This window comes from Melospiza melodia, chromosome 3, assembly GCF_035770615.1.
Source record: "Melospiza melodia melodia isolate bMelMel2 chromosome 3, bMelMel2.pri, whole genome shotgun sequence".
NCBI lineage: Eukaryota > Metazoa > Chordata > Aves > Passeriformes > Passerellidae > Melospiza > Melospiza melodia.
The window spans coordinates 68,641,461-68,660,598 of NC_086196.1; the positions used below are offsets into that span (position 1 = coordinate 68,641,461).

A 19,138-nucleotide genomic window follows, 5' to 3' on the forward strand; every position below is an offset into this window, starting at 1 on the left:
CATTCCCTATCACTTTTATAAACAGCCAAATCTTCCTTTAAAATATAAAAGCAGCCAAATGCACTAAAACTCACTGATCTGGTAAGCACAAGTAAGCTTTATTCATTCTCAAGATGTCATGAGATCACTTATCCGAGTGGTTAAGGTCATAGCATCACCTATAAACCACTCACACATTCCAACTAGGCAAGCTATTTCCACTCAAACACTCTGTAACCTACAGCAGGCCTGTTTGGGTCCAGCAGAATGTAGATATTAAAATAACTATACAACAATGTAAATATTAAAATAACAATACAATTTTTTGAAGCTGATGCAGAAGTGAAAAGCGCTTAGAAGATATTTCAGAACTTCCATCATATTCCACACATTAGATGACAAATGGCACAATGTGCTATTTTACTGTTTTTCCCCCCATGCCAATCTAATTGGGTTTTTCTGAGTCAGAAATGGACTTGTGTAAAACCAAATCCTTGTCCAGCGTTGCCATCCTCCAGCACTACAGTTGGCTGCTTAAGGAAAGGCCTCTCAGGAATGCAGAGACAATGAAAAATCTGTGCTTTTTGTATGTTGCATATGGTTAGCCAATTGCACAAGTGGGAATTCATAATATTGTTCTGACAGACCAACCATGCTCTTCTAGATTGCACTTGTGTAATTCAGCAATTTAAGAATAAATTTGTATACTGAACCCCGAGGTTTGGTGTCCTGCACAGCAAAGCACTGTGTCTCTTGCAAATTCTTTGTTTTATTGTAGGGAACAAAATATTCATCTTGCAAATTATCCCCTGGTTCCTGCCTGAAATATTCTTTTTTTTATATTTCTCTGCTCTCTCAGTCCATGTTCTGGATGCATAACACCTTTCTCTTACAAATTAACTTGTGTTAATCATATTCCTTTAGATTTTAAAACAAGTTGGTTGCACACTCTGATTAAAGTTTGATAAAGCCAGCATATATCAGTGTTTTAAATTTCCTTATAGGAAGTAATGTTAGAAATATCTAAAGAAAACAAAATGCTGCATGTGATATAAAGATATCAGGTGAAAAAGAAAGATATCCACAGCTGGAACACCTAGTTATTTTCCTTATCCTTCTCCTTCCTATTAAAGTGTTAGAAGACAAAATTTAGAAATGCTGTGTAAAAGAAAGAGAAAAGGCAATTATCTATAACATTACTGTAGTGTGAGCTCTCCTCAAATCCTGGAAAAACCAAACTATTAACACTTCACAGCTTTCATCTTCTCTCCTGTCAAACAGAACTATTTTTTCTCCATTTGCATTTACAGTTCTTTCAAAAGTTGTCCAATATCTTGGGGAGCAATGTTAAGCTCTGCAGGAGAGAAATGGACTGTAAAAACCTTGAGAATTAGAAATTTTTAGAAAAATCTCACTTCAGGAATTGTCCTGATTGGATTTGCAGAGTTCTGCTAGAGATATGGACTATATTCTGGGACTACTCTAGCAACTAAATTCCAGTATATTCTAAGGAAGGGTGATTCTCTAGTTCTATTAGGCTGAAGTACAGCCTGAAATTTTTAGCCATTATGGCAAGATAACATATCAAGGGACAATTCATAAAGCATAAAGGTATGTGATATGTAGCTCTGCAACATTTATGGGTTTTTTCCCTACAGCCATAAGTACACAGGCAATTTACCCTTGTCCTTCCAAATTATAGTCTGCCCAAAAATTACTGGCAATAATTTAATCTAGCTTTAATCTGGTCATATATGCTTTAAATAACAAGAAAGGGAATACTGGTTACTCATTTTTGCCTTCTAAGAAATAACATCTCACCGAGAATTAATTTAAGCTTCCCCAGGCCCAGAAACCAAGTATTACCACACTAATACACTGACAGAAAATACTTTCTTACTACTTGCTTTGAAATGAGTTGGGGTGAAGGGACTAACTCCTTATGAATGGGCCACTCCTCATGTGGCCATGGTCATTAGCTAAGATATATTTATTACAGCATCAGCACTTGTGTTGTGACCTGAAAAACAACTTTGAGTCCATCTTTGCCTGGAGACAATTGTAGAGAGCATTCTGAGCAGACACTGGATAGAAACAAGCTGCACAACCCTGCATACGTGCCTGATAGCAGAGACATGCTGCCCTTGGGCAAACAATACAAAGAAGTTTTGCCAAGATGTACCCCAGGAAAAGGGATGTGAAGCAGGATGTTCTAAGGATGTGAAGAGAAGATATGGAGCAGAACGTTCTGCTAACAGTTTCGCCAAGCTAAGCTAGTTAGCTCTTTTGTGTTATAGATAATACTTTGTAACTAGTTTTATGCATTCTCACGTCGCAGAACCCTGCATTCCCATTTAACGTACCCTCAGATTTGAAATAAATCGAGCATCGATCACCACCTCTATGAGGATCAATCTCTGACTCTGGAGGACTCCTCTCTCTATCAACCCTCTTTTTCCCCCCGTCTCTCTCTCTCCCTCCCATATACCCTTCTTTCCTTTATCAATTTTTGTAGGAATTTGCTATTTAGATAGGCATCACCTAAAGGTTTTTTCTGATTTTAACAGGAGTGTTTTATCATAGAACCAGAGAATCATTCAAATTGGAAAAGACCTTTAAGATCATTGAGTCCACCCTTAACCCAGCACTGCCAAGCCCATCACTAAACCCTGTCCCCAAGTGCCACATCTACATGTCTTCTCGGTACCTCCAGGATGGTGACTCCACCACTCCCCTGGGCACTCTAGTCCCATGCCTGAACACCCTTTCCATGAATAAATCTTTACTAATATCCAATCTAAGTCTCCCCTGATGCAACTTGAGGCTATTTTCTCTCATCCTATCACTTGTTAGCTGGGAGAAGAGACTGACCCTTACCTGGCTACATCCTCCTTTAAGGGAGTTGAGGAGGTTGATAAGGTCTCCCCAGAGCCTCCTTTTCTCCAGGCTGAACACCCCCAGCTCCCTCAACTACTCCACATGAGTCTTGTGCTCCAGACCCTCCACCAGCTCTGTTGCCCTTCTCCGGACTCACTCCAGCACCTCAGTGTATTTCTTGTAGTGAGGGGCCCAAAACTGAAGACAGGATTTGAGGTGTGGCCTCACCATTGCCCAGTACAGAGGGGGAAATCCCTGTCCTTGCCCTGCTGGCCACACTATTTCTGGTACAAGCCGGGATGCCATTGGCCTCCTTGGCCACCTGGGCACAGGCTGGCTCTTGCTCAGCCACTGTACCAGCACCCCTGGATCTTTTTCTGCTGGACCTTTCACTCTGCCCCAAGGCAGCAGAGCTGCACGGGGCTGTTGTGACCCCACTGCAGGACCTGTCACTTGACCTTGTTGAACCTCACCACTGGCCTCAGCACATCAATCCAGTCTGTACCAGTCTACTCTGTAGATCCGAGCCTTCCTGGCCTCCAGCAAATCAAGACTGACACATAACTTGGTGCCCTCTGCAAACTGGCTGAGAGTACACTTGACCCCCTCATCCAGATTATTCAGAAGGACATTAAACAAGGCTGGTCTCAATACAGAGTCCTGAGGAACTGGGTTGTGTTTCACTACAAGCAATCCTGAAAAAAACAATAAGGTCCTGGATGTCCTTACCCAAAGAGGAGGCAGCTTTTATGAGCTAAGACTTTGGAGCTTGCTGAGTTGTGAAGCCTGTCAGCACTGATGGCATCTCTCCTCCATGTCCTGTCTGCATTGAATGTCAATGATGTGACTCTGTGCAGGCTCATCAGTGGGGCTGGAAGTGCCACCAGGACCTGGCACACCCCACGCTTACCGATGAGAAATACCGACATGCTCCGCTGGAAACTGCATCCCTCGGGACTCAGATGTCTGAAGGATTGTTTATATACCCAAAAAGCCAAAACCAACTGTCTATCCATTTTATTTCTATTTGTCACAATGACTTTGAGGTTTTGGTAAGTTTTGTTGTTGATTTTTGGAGCTGGATTTTTGTTGGGTTGGTTTTTTTGCTTGATTTTACTCGTTCTTTACTCCGAACATGAAAAATTGACATATTTTCACCTTTAGTGATGAAAGGTGAAAACCAAATCCTGCCCTTATAGTTAAACCCTCTTCTAACATACAGAGAAATTCTACCCACTTTTCTGCCAGCCTTATCACTTTGCTGAAACTTGCACAGAAATACATCCAGAGCACTTCTGGTGATTTGTTCTAGGGGAGAAAGCATCCAAGCAAAATAACATTCAGAAATCCTAAATAGTTGCTTAACAATTACAGCAGTAACACACCATCTCTTCAAATATCATGACTAACATCAAATAAAAAGTAATAAGGCACAGCACAGAGGAGTGAAGGAACAGAACTATAAAGACCGGCCATAGTTATTAAAAAGAAATTTTAAAAAATTAAAATCCAGTCCTTTAAATTAGGAATTAACTGGCTAGAGTAGTGATGCTGTTGGCTAAGACAGATGAGAATGAAAATTATTGCAAAACTATCAGCCCTATAGAAAGCATAGAGCTGCCATCTGCAGCTTCAGCAGCTTGCAAGAGGTATGTGACATCTGAGGGATTTTTGTCATCTTGCCAGGGATGTGACAAATACCAGGAATTCAAGAGACAGTTTTTGCAAGCCAAGGTTTCTTTTTTCTTTCCCAGCATGTCCCAAAACCCAAAACACTGCACTGGCAATACCCATGAACATAGAGAAAGTTGCTTTGGGTTTAAAATCCCTTAGGCCTTTGTGCTGCAGCCATTAATGGTAACCTCAGCAAATCTAACTCACACTTGGCACACGGCTGGCCTTTAGTTTCAGGCCACCAGCTTCCAGCAAAAATGATTCCAACACATTCCCCCACCACCTAGAAGGGTAAATGTACTTCTCCTGTCATTAGATTAATGTTTAGTAAATGGCCACATCCATTTGCTTTTCAATTGATAACCTGCTTTATGAGGGAGAAATCTTAGGAAGACCACCAAACATGATGCTGCCATGCCTCTATAACTTGTCCAGATGTTTTGATAACAATAGTCTAGTTTTTATCAGTTGCTCACTTTTCTTGTTCACAAGAGCCACTAAACACTTCTTACCCTGCCAGAGGTCACCAAAGCACACCAATGCTCTGTGAGACTGTGAAGGAGTAGCACTGACCCGTGCATCACGATTCCTGCCACCAAGATTTTCTTAAAGCTCTCAAGGACGGTCACACTACTGTTCCTTTCAGCAATAGTGCTGTAAACAAAACTGCCTATGTTTTCACATTTACTGAATGTTATTCTCATTTCTGGATTGTTTGGGTGTTTTTATTTGGTTTGGTTTTGGTGGGTTTTTTGTCTAATGAGCAAGAAACTGTTCACAGACAAAGCTGATCAAAGCTGAGAGAGCTACTCCATGCTCCTGGGACCTGTGTCTACCTTAATCAGAAACAGCAGCTGAAGTGCTGCAGGACTGCATGATGCTTGGGTTGCACACCACATCATGCAGAAGAGGAGTGGATTGGGTTTCTGGACTGTTTTGGTTAATGAATTCAGTGGCTGACAATTCATCACGGTATGCAAGCATGCATGTTCATGAGTCTGACCTTTTAACTCTTACTTTTGTCTTTTTCCATGATCTCTCTCACTATCTGCTCTTAGTGTTTCACAGGAGAATTTGTGATTTCGTTTAGCATTCAAAGATGTGCCTTTTCCTTTATATTTTGGATGTGTCCAGCCCTGTAGTTCCAGTAAGTTCCTATCTAACAAAGGAGAATTTAGCATAAACAGGCACCAAAACCTTGGAATCTTTTCATGCAACTGAAAACATCAACAAAAGGCTCCCCAAATGATGGATTTTGCTCCATTGCTCAAAATCCAAATAGGCAAGAATCCATCAGTATTATTTTATGTCAAAAGTCAAGAATGCCAAGCATTGTTAGAACTGCTCATTCCTACTCCACCTGCATAGCAAGGGGATTGCTGACACAGTGCCCGGATACAAAAACTGCAAATGAAAGTCCTCTGATTTTTGCTAGTGCTTAGGAAAAATAAACAATACCCAACCCAACCTCACAGAACCACTGAGAAAAATATATAAAGACTGTAATTTCAAGGCATATGTCTCCACAGGGAAGAAATCAAAAATTGAAACAGCTTTTTTTTCTTTTTTTTTTCTCAAGTATTAAAAATGGAAAATATACATCTTTCTGCAGACCCAGACAGTGGTTTTAAGCCTGGTTTTATGTAATGTCAGCCTCACTGAAAGATCTGTCTCTAGACATCTTCCCTATTAATTAGCAATTTAGTGGCCATCTGTGGAAAGGGATAAGCAAATATGTTTTTCATTTAAAATGAAGCTGAGGAATTAATTGCTTTTACTTCCCCTAGTAACTCATCCTTCTCCCTATATATACACACACATACACTCAATAAAGAAAGTGAGGGAAAACCATGCAGGTCAGTTCAGAGATGTGAAGATATTTTGCTTTGCAAAACTACAATTCAACATACGTTCAGGAAAAGCAGCTACACAGTAACAAGAAACACAAGCTTCCACAGAACAGAAATCATTAAAAGCAGCCACTGGGTATTTCATCTCTATTTTAAAATAACTTGATCTTCCCAAACAGATGTGCATTATTTGAGGTCAAGAATCAAGGGCAATTTTCACCTACCCCCTCCAGTGGAGCTGACGAAGTGACAAAAGATCCCTGGGGCTATGAGTGTGCCACAGCCCCCCACAAATCTAATTAGGGGCTTCACCTTCCCACATCAAAATAACCAACAGCAAGACACTTTCTGTATGAAAACTGCAGCCACAATGAGGCCAGCAGGACAGCATGTGCATCACTGCGTTTGAGAGCACAAGAACACCTCCCTGCAGAAGGAGGCCCTGAAGCAGAGACCAGGCTGCTGACACAAGGCCAGGCTTCCTTAAACTTTGTCCCCAGTGTAAACACAACCAACAAATCCACCCCCACAGGCTCAATGCCCATACACAGCTTATTCAGCTCAATGATGCCTTCCCAGTGTCTGTGCACAACTAATATCATGTACCCACTCCTCCTACAAGCTACATACATTACACTTTTTACTGGGTCAACATTTGCATTCAACTCAGCCAAAATTCCCACTGCTTCAGGACAGCTTCACTAAAGTATTTCTGAATTTTTCATTAAAAGCTACCTGGATTTATTATTTACCATAATGAAAGCTTGAATAAAACAGAAAATGGAAGTGGTCCTGCCTACTTTTTTAAACCGCTATCTGGTATCACAGCAAAATACTACTGCTGGAGGTCAGTGTGTCTACTGAGTCAATGCAACACAAACAAAATTCTGCCACAGGATCAGCTTTACAGAGGGAGTAAGCAGTGAGCAGAAGGGGACATACCCATGGCTGAGCAGCAGAGCAAACCAGATTTTGTCTTATGGAAGATGGAATTACAGTGTTAACTCCATCCCTCTGGGCATAAGCATACTAAAGACACAAGGAAGGACACTAATTATGAACTGCTTATGCTTTCAAATATCTCTAATATTCTGAGCCTTTCTGGCACAAACACCCCATTTGGATGTCATCACAGGCCTGTACTTACTGTAGCACAAACCCTTCTGTCAATTTGCCAGTGGACAAGACAGCAATGCAAGTCTTAAAAACACTTGTTTACACAGCAAGTCCTCTTCAGAAACACAGGCTCAACAGACAACAATCCAAGATCAAAGAAAAAAGTATCACTACCATTCACACCTTTCTTCTTCAGAAACTATTCAAGCTACAGATCCACTAAACCAAAACAAAACTAGACAAGTTGCTAGAAACAAGGACCTGGAAGCCTTGCAAAGCCACCACACACCTGGCAATGCACACACCATGACCAGCCTTTCCCAGAGGCACAAGAACTTTGCACAATCACATCCATTGGATTAAAAATAATTCTGGGCAGGAAGGACTCACACTTCTAAAAGTAAACTCTTCCTTTCCCTCTACTTGATGCCAACATCTGCACTCCAGGGAAGCAGCTCTTGAGTGCCCCTACCAACCATGCAGGCACAGCTGGTGGAGCAAACTGAAGCCAAACCATCAATACCAATAATCAGAGGGAGGGTGCAAGGGCAGTGCTGCGACTTTGAACTGATCCAGGACCCACAGAGCTGCAGCTTCTGTGACAGCCACCAGTGGAGGCCAAGTCCCTGCCATGCGCTGCACCCTGACTTGCTGCAGGACAGCCTCACACCCAGCCCATGCAAGAAAGGGGTGGCTTGAAGACATTTGCACACATTTTTACCTTCTCCATCACCATTTCCAGAAAACTAATTTTCTTTCAGAAATAAAAATAAAGTAAAAATTTCAAAGGTGATCTTGCTAATGAAATTGTGACTGTAAGCTTAGCTGGCCACAGTATTGTTTAAGCCACTAGTCTTTTGATACAGCACTTATTGCTATTCAAATGAGCAGAGGATAAAATACACAAAAAGAAAGGTTATCATTTTCTTTCTGCTCATCTAAATCAACATTATTTATGCATAAATTCAGTTTCTTTCTGCCACATTGTCATATGAAGAGCTTGGAACAGATGCAAGTCCAAAATAACCCCACGTACATTCATGACTTTTTGAAGTTTATGCTTAATCATTATTCATAGTACGAAACAATGATACTGATTAATACTAGCTGTTCTTGTTCTAGCTAGTATCATGGTCATAACAATAAGCCAAAGATCAGGATATTTCCTGATCAAATGGGCACCTTCATCAGGAAACATGCTTGGAAGCCTGATTTGCGCTACACCACTAAATTGTCTAATGCACCTTCTCATGAGAAAACTGCAAAATTTTATCCATATTTTATATAAATTTCCCTTCTCCTACAGGGTGTTTTATTAGGATGATGGGACTCTTGGCAGACAAAAAAGCTAGAGAAACAAAATTAACAATCTTTATAGCTCAAATATCCCAATCCCTGTGTGATCAACAATGTTTGTCTTGATAGTTTTTTTCACTAACCATCAGCAGACTTAACACTACACACATAATCTCAGTGTGTGACTTCAGTGTTGCTGTAAAAGGACACATCAGAATCAAAAGTTCACATTTCTGCAGCAGGCACTGTACTGCTAATTGAGTTTCATTATGTATTTGGTTTTAATTTTCTGCTTAGCAAGGATTGACTTTCTCCTCCTCTGGATGCAATGTTACCATACAGAAGCTTCTATCTTTCTCCATACAACAACTTTTCCTATGGATAAAGCAGATTTTTTTCCTTAATTTGGTTCAAGCTCCACCCTCATCTAGAAAACCATGACCTAGTTTAACAGTGGCCACCATATGGTTCTTAACTCCAAGTAGCTCTCAAGGCATTTTGAATGCAGATCCTGCACTGAAATGATAACATGGCCAAAAGCTGGACAGCTTGGCAACATGTACCCATTCTAACAAGGATGTCTGAGCCAGAGGTGCCCAAGCACAGCAGCAACCCCCTGTTATCCCCCAAAAATATTTACAGGGTTCCAGATGTTCTTATGAAACCAGCATTGATGACATGCAGCTACTTGGTGTTGTGTACTGATGTGCAGAAGCAAACAAACTCCACAACTTTGTGAAAGTTGCAAAGCTGGTATGTTTATTGCAGCCTGGACACATGTGGGGACTGCTCCCCTCAAAAGACACGTTTACCTCAGGGAACTCCAGTTCCTTTTTCATCCCTCTCTCAAATACACGTGCATGCAATTTCACAATGGGTTCATACGTATTCATTCTACTGATTTCGTGTGACATTTGCCACTAATTCCTCTTTACCAGAAAGAATTCCTGGGTCAGTCTGCCCTCTCTCTGTCTGCCCCCCCTATCTCTTGTCTTTTGGTTGAAGCAGTTTCTCCCAGCATAGGCATTTTACAAGAACAGGCTGTCAGACTAAACAGCTCTGTTTGCAAGCTTACAGACTTAACTCAAAGATCTCACCTAAACCTAAATGGACTTCTACTCTGGAAAATTTCCACTCTCTCTCAGTACGAGAAAGGCAGAATCTCTAATACTTACAGCCAATCATCATCATGGCCACAGCGAAGATCTTCTCCCCGTCCGTGGTGGGAGCGATGTTCCCGAACCCCACGCTGGTCAGGCTGGTCATGGTGAAGTAGAGCGAGGAGATGTAGACCGAGTCCTTGCTGGGCCCGCCCTCCCACTTGCCGAAGCCGGAGGCGTTGAAGCGGTAGGGGGTGCCGATGGACTCCCCCAGCTGGTAGAGCCAGCTCTCGGTGCGGATGGTGTTGGTGTCCTCGTCGATGACCTCGTAGTCGCCGATGCTGTACCAGATGCAGGCCAGCCAGTGCGCGGCCAGCCCGAACACGCACACCAGCAGCACCAGCACCGCCGCCCCGTACTCGATGTAGTGGTCCAGCTTGCGGGCCACGCGGCCCAGCCGCAGCAGCCTGACCACCTTGAGGGAGCTGAACAGGCTGCTGATGCCCTGCAAGGACAAACAACAGCGCCCATTAGGATCTCATGAAAGCAACAACACTTGTAACTGCGGCTTCCAAAGAAACAAGGTGATCCACAAAAAACAGATAGTCACCAGATAACTGTAAAACACAAAAAACTTAGTGACCCTTTCCAGGGAGGAATATATGCACCCTTGCCTTCATCCACTACCATCTTGTGCATTGCTCTCTGAACTCCCTTTTCAGATTATTTGAACAGGTTTACCAATACCTTAGTAAAAACTTCAAACGACAGGCTGTCTATTCCATATCCAGCTGTGAATTCTTATGCAACATGTCAGATGTAATGTCTCAGATATAACAGAGATTACAATATCTAGCTCAGACATATCAGAAAGATAAATAAGGCCAAAAAATACCAGCAGTACCTGGCAATTTGTAGTTTTCCTATTTCCTACAATGCATTTCCTGTGACTTCACTCTCCTATACAAATTCATGCACTGATAATCAGTCCTCTGGCATTTCTCATATGAATTACACAAAGATTAAATATTTCAAATATCTCACTAATCCCCAAATTATATCCTTTTTATGACAGCTTTGATATCAATGCAGTATTTCTGTACTGAAAATAATATGGCTCCCATGAAACAGAATTAAGCCAGCATGCAGGATTTTGTATTGTTAACTTTTATACAGATTTGCACAAGAAGTCAAATTAAAAAATTCAAACCCATTTGGAGCATGAGAAGATCTGAATAGCTTATCATAAAAATCCTTCCTTTTTTTTTTTTTTTTTTTTTTTTTACTTCCTCTTACCAAGACTGTTTCATACATAGAAGTCTGATTAAAATTTAAGCAGACTGGTTTAATGAGTATTTCTGGAAATGCATAATTGCATACTTCTGGTCACCAGCTTTTACTGGAAGTTTGTTTATTCCTGCATAAATACAACTGCCTCAGTATCTTAGGCTGCTTCAGTGCACTAGAAAAGATGTTTTATTAAATAATTACATAAAGTATATTGACTCATGTTCTCCAAGACTGCAGCAATATATTTTCCCTTTATTTCATGAATTTGTCATGATTACATTGACTCATTTTCAGAGACAGATGTAATTTGTTACCTGGGAACACACTAGCAATTTCTATTAAGTATCTGGACAAGATCTAATGCAACCAGGGGGTGGGGAGTAAAAAGAGAAAGAGAGAGATTAAAAAAAGAAAATAAAAAAGCAGCCTTCCTTTAAATCAAAGATATTTCCAGAAATCTAGAAGAGAGCAAGTGAACTATTATTTTAATGAATATCTAAGCCAGACTTTTCAAGTCACTGATACAAAAATTGCTACACAAACAAAGCTAATTTCCATTTCCCATTCATTCCATACCCAGCTTTGTTTTGTAAACACTGGAGCAAAGCCTCAGTGCCAATTCTGAGAATATGACACAAAAGACCTTAATTTCCAGGGGAGGGAAAGCAGGTATTTCTGAACACTCAGTATGGAGAGGAAAAGCAAAGTAGAAAATGCAAAAAATTATAACCACATATTAGAACTGGATAAAGTCCTAGACTGACAAGCACATTTAGTCTCTGCATTTTAAATATTCTGACATTATAATACAGCCTTTTTCCCTCAGGGATCATGCCCACTTCTCCCTTTTCTCTTTGCAAACCTTAGCAGTGAAACACTTATGTTTTTCATTTTGAGAGGTCTCCAGCAATGGTGCTCTTTTAGCTTCAGTCTTAAAACCAAGCCTTTTAATCACACACTGCTTCAAAATCTCCACCCAACATCCAAGAAAACGGGTTTATTTATGTTCAAAAGCAGTGGTGCAAAACCTGTTTTTCAAATTAAACATATCCCTTTGATTAAAAAATAAACCCCAAAAAATGCTGTTTGTCAGCATGAGTCCTACCAAAGCCAAAACATAATAATGGTTTAGGAAGGACTTAATAGCTTAGAGTTTGGTTAATTCTTAATTAAAAATTAAGAATTAAAAATTAAAAAGAGTCAAGGATTAGAAATACTTGGGGAAAAGAAAGAATCACAGAAGAGGAGCTCAAGAAATTGGATATGAAAATTGGGAATACTAATTAAAATACATTAAATCAGATTTTAAAAGTCTAAGGCAAAATACTTTTTTCAAGCATTCTCTTATCCTAATTTCCCTTGTGGAATTCACTAAAAGAAATTTTATTTAAAAAAATTAAATGGGATTGAACTGCATCATTTGAGAGAAACTGATTCTACCAAATTCTTACCAGAGATAGATAGAATTAGGCTTTTTGTACAAGAAGAACTTGAATATTTACAAGAAATATATACTTGATTTGGTGGCACTGGAAGGATACATTTAATATTCAAATGACTCCTAATACTCACCTGACTGCACTGCCAATGAGATTCTAAAAGTTCAGAAAAAGCTCTATTAAAAAAACTCCAATTTATTTTTATTTCAGTGTGAACAGTGTTCTCTTTCCTTTCCTCAAAGGAAAGGATTTGTCTATCCCAAATGGATGAATATCAAGAGCAAGAACTGCACAGGGAAATGATTATGCATATAACTCTTAAAAGTTTCTAAGTGAAAGAATTTCAAATGGTTACAAACAACTGAAACTTAATAGACTGTTTCACAGATTATAAAGTAGGGAAAAAAATCAGATAGTCCTGCAATACTTTAAATCAGTACTTTCTGGCACAAGATTTAGCAAATTATATTTTAATGCTCACTGGAATAGATCTGTTGGATTGAAAAATTGACAATTTTAGATTACCACTTTCCAAAATAGAACTGTACTTTTAGATTATTGTCCATTTTAATGCTCTTATCAGTGCAGATTATTTTTATGCTTTTATCGTACAGATGGCTCCATGATGTCACGCAAAGGAGCCTGAACTCAATTTACTTCTCTTGATGTGTGTCCCACCCTCTTGGTCTGCTGCTCCTGCCAGCTTCAAGAGGCAGATGAGGAGACACCCAGAGATCCTTGTGCCCAAAGGAAACAGGAAAACCTCAGTTCATGAAGAGCTAGAAATGGCACTGCATGTCCCAAGCAGGCTTAAGGAATGTCCATGAGGCAGCCAGGAAAAGGACAAGGCTAAGTAATATTCCATGGAGTTCTACTGGATCTGATTTACCCCAACAGCTGCAACTACTGGTACTCTATCCAACAGAAAACATCCCTTGAGGCTATGGAAAAATAATTTTTAAAAAATCTGTTATATGGCCAAAATAGACACATAGTACATTTTTACTATATTTTTTTACAGAGAGAACTTGGGTGCAGTGCTCACTTCAACATGCAGCACTTGGTCAAGTATGTCAGAAAATACTGAATTTCACACACACTTGTATTTCAAATGTTTTGAAGCAACTGAATGAGGCTAAAAAATTCTACTGCTGATACCTGTGTATTGATGTTGATAAATATTTCATAGGTTGGCAGGTTTACTCTCATTGCCAGTGATGGCTGCTGCATAAAAAAGGAAGAAAATGTAGCCAGTCCCCTCCAAACCAAAGGGCAAGCTCAAGGCACTGAGACACTGAAGAAATTATTCCATAGCCACTGACTGAGCAGACTTGAATGTCAAAAGTTCTTAAAATAATAAACACAACCACTTCCCCTCCCTCTCCTTCTACACGTTCTTTGCAGAGTAGAACTGTACCCCAAAAACAGAAAAACAGACCAGCTCAGTCCCAGAGGAAAGCAGTGCCCATATGTTATATTCAAAGCCGAGGCTTCATAAGTTTGTCCATTAAGTACTGCCAAAAGTAAATTTCCATGTATAATTTGTCATTAATTAGACCTCCTCACTATATACTGTGCACATTTACACAGGCTTTCTTCTGTATTTCCTTGCTTTCTGCAAGATCTAATCTACTGTGAGTGCACCCCTGGTCTCACACTGATACCTCAGCATGTAAGCAGCCTTCTTCCCAAACACAGGATCCAGAACATCCCTGTTTTGGCTCTACCTCTCAATCAGACAATATAAGATTTGTGCTGTTACTTCCACACCCAGAAGAAGAGACAGAGGCACTGTGAAAACACAAGGGCTGTAAGCAGAGCCATTATTGTTCCTTGTGTCTGTGTGGTCCAAGAACAGTAACAGTGGACACACAGTGATAGATGCTGTACAGATAAAAGCAGTTGCTACTGTTCATTTGCCATGCAAAATTAAATTCAGCTCAGTTCATTGACTAATAAAAGTCCACCTAGAAAAAAAATAAAATATAAATTGTTTAAAGAACAGCCATAAAAAGTAACTGAGGTCACCCCACCTGCCCCCCCCCAAAAACGTGAGAAATAGTTCATTTTACATTCCAAATAAGATGCAACATGAATAACTGCAGAAAATAACTAAAATGCTGCATTCACCCCACCTCCTACAGCTGCAGTAGCACAAGTGCTTTAGTAATAGATTCGATCTACATGACAGTATTCACTTTTTAGGCCATTATTCACTTTCTACATGTACAGAAAGAAAATGCACTTAACCCAAGCATTAAGATTTTTTTTTCTAGGCTCAAAGGCAGGATAATTTACTTCCTACTTACTACCTATTTTTAAGAAGAGTAATATTCAGTACTGGCACAAATCTTTCCTAAGTTTTTCAGCACTTTTCTCTCATATGGAACTGCTAAAGTTCAGGCTTCATCTCAATTAATGGGAGATGCAGGAGACTAAAAGCTAACCATTAAAAGAAAGAGAATTAAACAGACAAAAAAAAAATTATTTATTCCAAAAGTGGAGGCAATGAACCAAATTTATCACTACTGTGAGGCAAAAGCTGCAGAAAGCACTGCCTTCTTTCTTGACACTTTGCTTGAAGCCAGCCATGCCACAACCTGGCTCTACCTATCTGCAGCAACCTGGCAGCTCTGTCAGGCCATCATTAGGACTACACATTTCCATCATTTGTCTCCTCTGGTTTTCTTAATTAGGTCTGAGAACATGACCTTTCCTACAGATGGCCATATTTAGCAACCAAGAGATGAGACAGCGTTATGTGCACAGGTCAAAATCAATATCTAAGCCCTCTGGATACTGCTGTGGTTTTCAGCACTGAAGAAAACAGATCTCTAGACCCCTGAAGCTTATTTTAGCCATCAGACATTTGTGAGCTTGGTTAGAAATGGGGGAGAAACAGCAATAATTCATGTATTAGAGCACAGTGTGTGGGAAGAGATGGGAAGGCTGATTTTTCATTTGTAAGACTATGTCCATGCTTGCCTTGCATGCATACATGCACACTCAGGAGAAAAAAAAAAAACAAAACCAGGAAACAAACTCTATTTTCCTTTTACTTTGAGAGGAAGAACAAGAATAAAGATAACACATAAGTAACCTAAAGAAATCCTACTTTCTCTGGTAGCAAATAAAAAATTAACCCCAACAGACAACAATCTGCTTCCCTATGCTTCTGATTCAAAGCAACAGCCAGTTCCAGAGCTTTTTAGCTTTTTACTTATCTCAAAGGAGCAAAACACCCAAACAATATTTAGTGTTACTGGCATTTAATATCTCTCCATCTTTTCCAATTCTAATTCCATCCCTAATATGAAATAGACTACAGAGCAACCACTTAGCTACTCAAACAAATACCCTTTGTCATCTCATCTGACTTTGTGCCTCAGATCGATACAAGTGTGCTGAATGGGGGGAGAAGAGGAGAAACTGATCCCTGCCTCTGGAACATGCCTCCCTTTATACACAGTGTAAGTCTCGCTCTAACAGCAGCTTTTTGAAATAATTCAGACTCTAATATATTCAATTAGCTCTCCCTCTTGGACAAAGGCTATCACCATACATTATCACTGAAAATGTAATTCAGCGTTTTAATTCTTTTAGCCTGATACAGATTGAATAGCTTATGCAGACTACTATTCTCTCTTTAACAGAATGATAAATCACGTCAGGCCTTTCAAAGCTATGAAGAAGTAGCCCTGAAATCCAGTAACACCCTTACTTATCTGTGACTTAGCAAAAAGACTAATCTGAACATTTGGAGTGCAGAAGAAGAGTCAACCAGAGTCTCAACAGCCTCAGCAGAACCTACAGAGAAGGTCAACACCAGGCAGGGGCACAGCAACACATCCTGCTCTGGAATTCTCCTTTGGTAGGGGCTATCCATCAGCAGACAGAGCAGATGTCTCTGAGCCACCACGGTGTATGAGCCTGGGTAAGACATGGGAAGGCAGCAGAATCAGGCTTACAGCATGGGAGAGAATTTAACCCTGAATGCCTGCAGTGGTTATATATATCAACACAATTTGGAAAACTGAGGATATGGGGGGAAAAGACAGCCTGCCCCTTCACAGGGTAGCATAAAAATAGCATGTGATGGGTAGCATGGAGGTTGGGTTTGTAAGGAAGGAGGATAGAAAAACTCCTATTTGACTGGAAAAGAAAATGGGGCAGGGAGGAGGTGAGGAGATGTGGAGCAAAGCAGACAGAGAAGAGAGACACCCTCACTTGAATCCCCAAGTGTGTCTGAACAGCAGGTGCTTCTTTTGCCTACCTGGTTTATATCCTGGCTGTGCACTTTACCCCAGGAATCTGCTTTGCACCATTTGCATTTCCCCAAAATACTCCTTCCACCTACCTGTCTGCTAAGGAGTAATTCCTGCCTGGAATTACTGCACAGCCCTCTGGGGCCATGCTGCAGAACAGAGGCACTTACACAAGCCAGACAAGCAGCCCTCCTCCACCACCACTGCTCTTCCTTCCCACTGCACTCCCCCTTTTCCACAGTTCAAGGCTGCCAAGCTCCTTCTGAAGCTCCAAAAACCACTTAGGAGCCAGAGCAAGGACCTTCCTATGCTCTGAGGGTTTCTGACAGGTTACAGCCCCCAGCACACACCTGCCGTGGGTGTGTCCTGTTTCTCAGGGAATTCTCACACAGGGACACCCACCAAGTAGACCTCCTCCATCATCACACCCCCAGGCCAAGGCCCGTGTTCCAGCCCTCCCCCGCCCCACCTGGGCACAATAACCCAATTTCTCGATCCTTCCCCAGAAGCCCCAGTAGGTGTCACCCAGTCCACAGGGTCTCTCTCATCCCTCCTGGTCTACCTTCATCTCATCCAAGAACCACAATTTGCCAGCATCTCCTCCTCTATGCCTGGATCACGCTCCATGATACACAGCTGGGGTTTTTTTGTTAAGCATGACATAAAAAGTAGGTTATGACTGCTTTAAAATTTCAATTAGCCATAGAAAATTATTCATTCATTGCTAGATTTAGCAATAGACTCACATGCAAAATACAGCACTGCATCATTGGACAGATTCAAATAAGAATGGTGAACTACTGTTTCAAACAGATTTCATATTACTCAGCTGTTTACAGTTTAAAAATACTTTTAAAATTACATTTTCCAGTTTGCAAAATTCATCTAACACAAAATCTTTATAGGTCCCAGTTTATTCCATAAAACTGTAAATATGATAATTTATTTCCTTGCCCCTTATTGCATGCAGTGGTTAAAAAAAAAAAAAGGGAAGCTGCATGCTTTCCAGGGTAGCTGCTTCAGTAATTCCTAAATAGCTAATTTGTATTAGCATGAGAGATTATTCCATTAACAAGGTTTAAATTAATCTATTGCAAAAGTACTGCCTCAGAGAGTTGCCAACAATTTGACCAGCAACACATTCATTTTTTCCTCTCTCAACTCTCTGTTTACTTTCCAGCTACACCACACTCACTTAGCACTAATTATCTTCATTTACCTCTATTATTCCGTATTGTATTTTTTTCTGGGACTTCGTTTATCTTCATAAATTCTGGCCTTTCAGAGCTGTACATCCTCTTTGCCTACATGCTAGCTTCTCTCCTATTCATTCACTTAACTGAGCACTAGATCATTTATATTGAATGTATCTCTCCTAATGATCTTTTACTATGCATTTATTTCTCTTCTACCTCAACTAATTGAGTGATACATGGTTCTCAATTTGGCATCAGCCAACAATTGATCATAGCTGTCTGCTCAAACATATATAGCAATTGCTACTACAAACTCCCTATTTCAGAGATTTATATGGTGGTGACATGACTGGATTCCACTCCTGCCATGAGATTTCACAACAGCATCACATGTGATAAGTTAAATTTTTTCCAATATAAATTATATCTTATGGCATTATGGATGAAAACCACAGTATAAAATTGCACAAGCTGACACTGCAAAAATATGCTTTGGAATTCAAGGTCTTAAATTGCACTGTTCTTGGCAAAAATTGTGGAATTTTCTTTAAGCCTGGTTTTTGTTAAATTTACTGATTGATGTCTGAACACAAAAAGATAACATTATCCCCCAAAGTAGGTGGTAATTCCTTAAGTGAGGAATAATACTAATTACAGTAAAGAATTACTGACAAATGCTATTTTGATCATTCAAATTTGTAAGAGACTAACACCACATGTTTCAAGGGCTGTTTAAATTTTAGACCAATATTTTCTTTTCTTACTCAGACTAAATTACAGCATGATGTATTCTGTTAACAATAGAAAGTTCAAGCCTAGCATTAAGTTGATTCATCAATCAGTATGAATATGGTATATTTTCTTCTGTTGAAATTCTGTCAGGTCAAGAAAATAATTAGTATTTAACTGTATCATTTGTTTTCCATATATAAAAGCCAGGAGAAACAATCATAACTTTACTTTCATTTGGGTAACAACAGAAATTTCTCTCCAGCTATTCATTTCTTCATTTGTTGAATTCTGCTCATGTCTGAATATGAAATTCTATACTGTCTC

General features: G+C 40.1%; 1 protein-coding gene across 2 annotated transcripts in view; it reads right to left on the bottom strand.

Annotated features, from left to right (window-relative positions):
* Positions 1-19,138, bottom strand: part of KCNH1 (potassium voltage-gated channel subfamily H member 1) — a 181,430-nt gene that overhangs the window by 119,888 nt on the left and 42,404 nt on the right. For both annotated transcript variants that reach the window (XR_010027157.1, XM_063152140.1), the window contains exon 7: positions 9,968-10,397. Coding sequence is in view for 1 of the 2 variants with exons in the window: in XM_063152140.1 (XP_063008210.1) it covers positions 9,968-10,397 (430 nt within the window). In the remaining variant the exon portion in view is untranslated. The remainder of the gene's footprint in view (positions 1-9,967; positions 10,398-19,138) is intronic.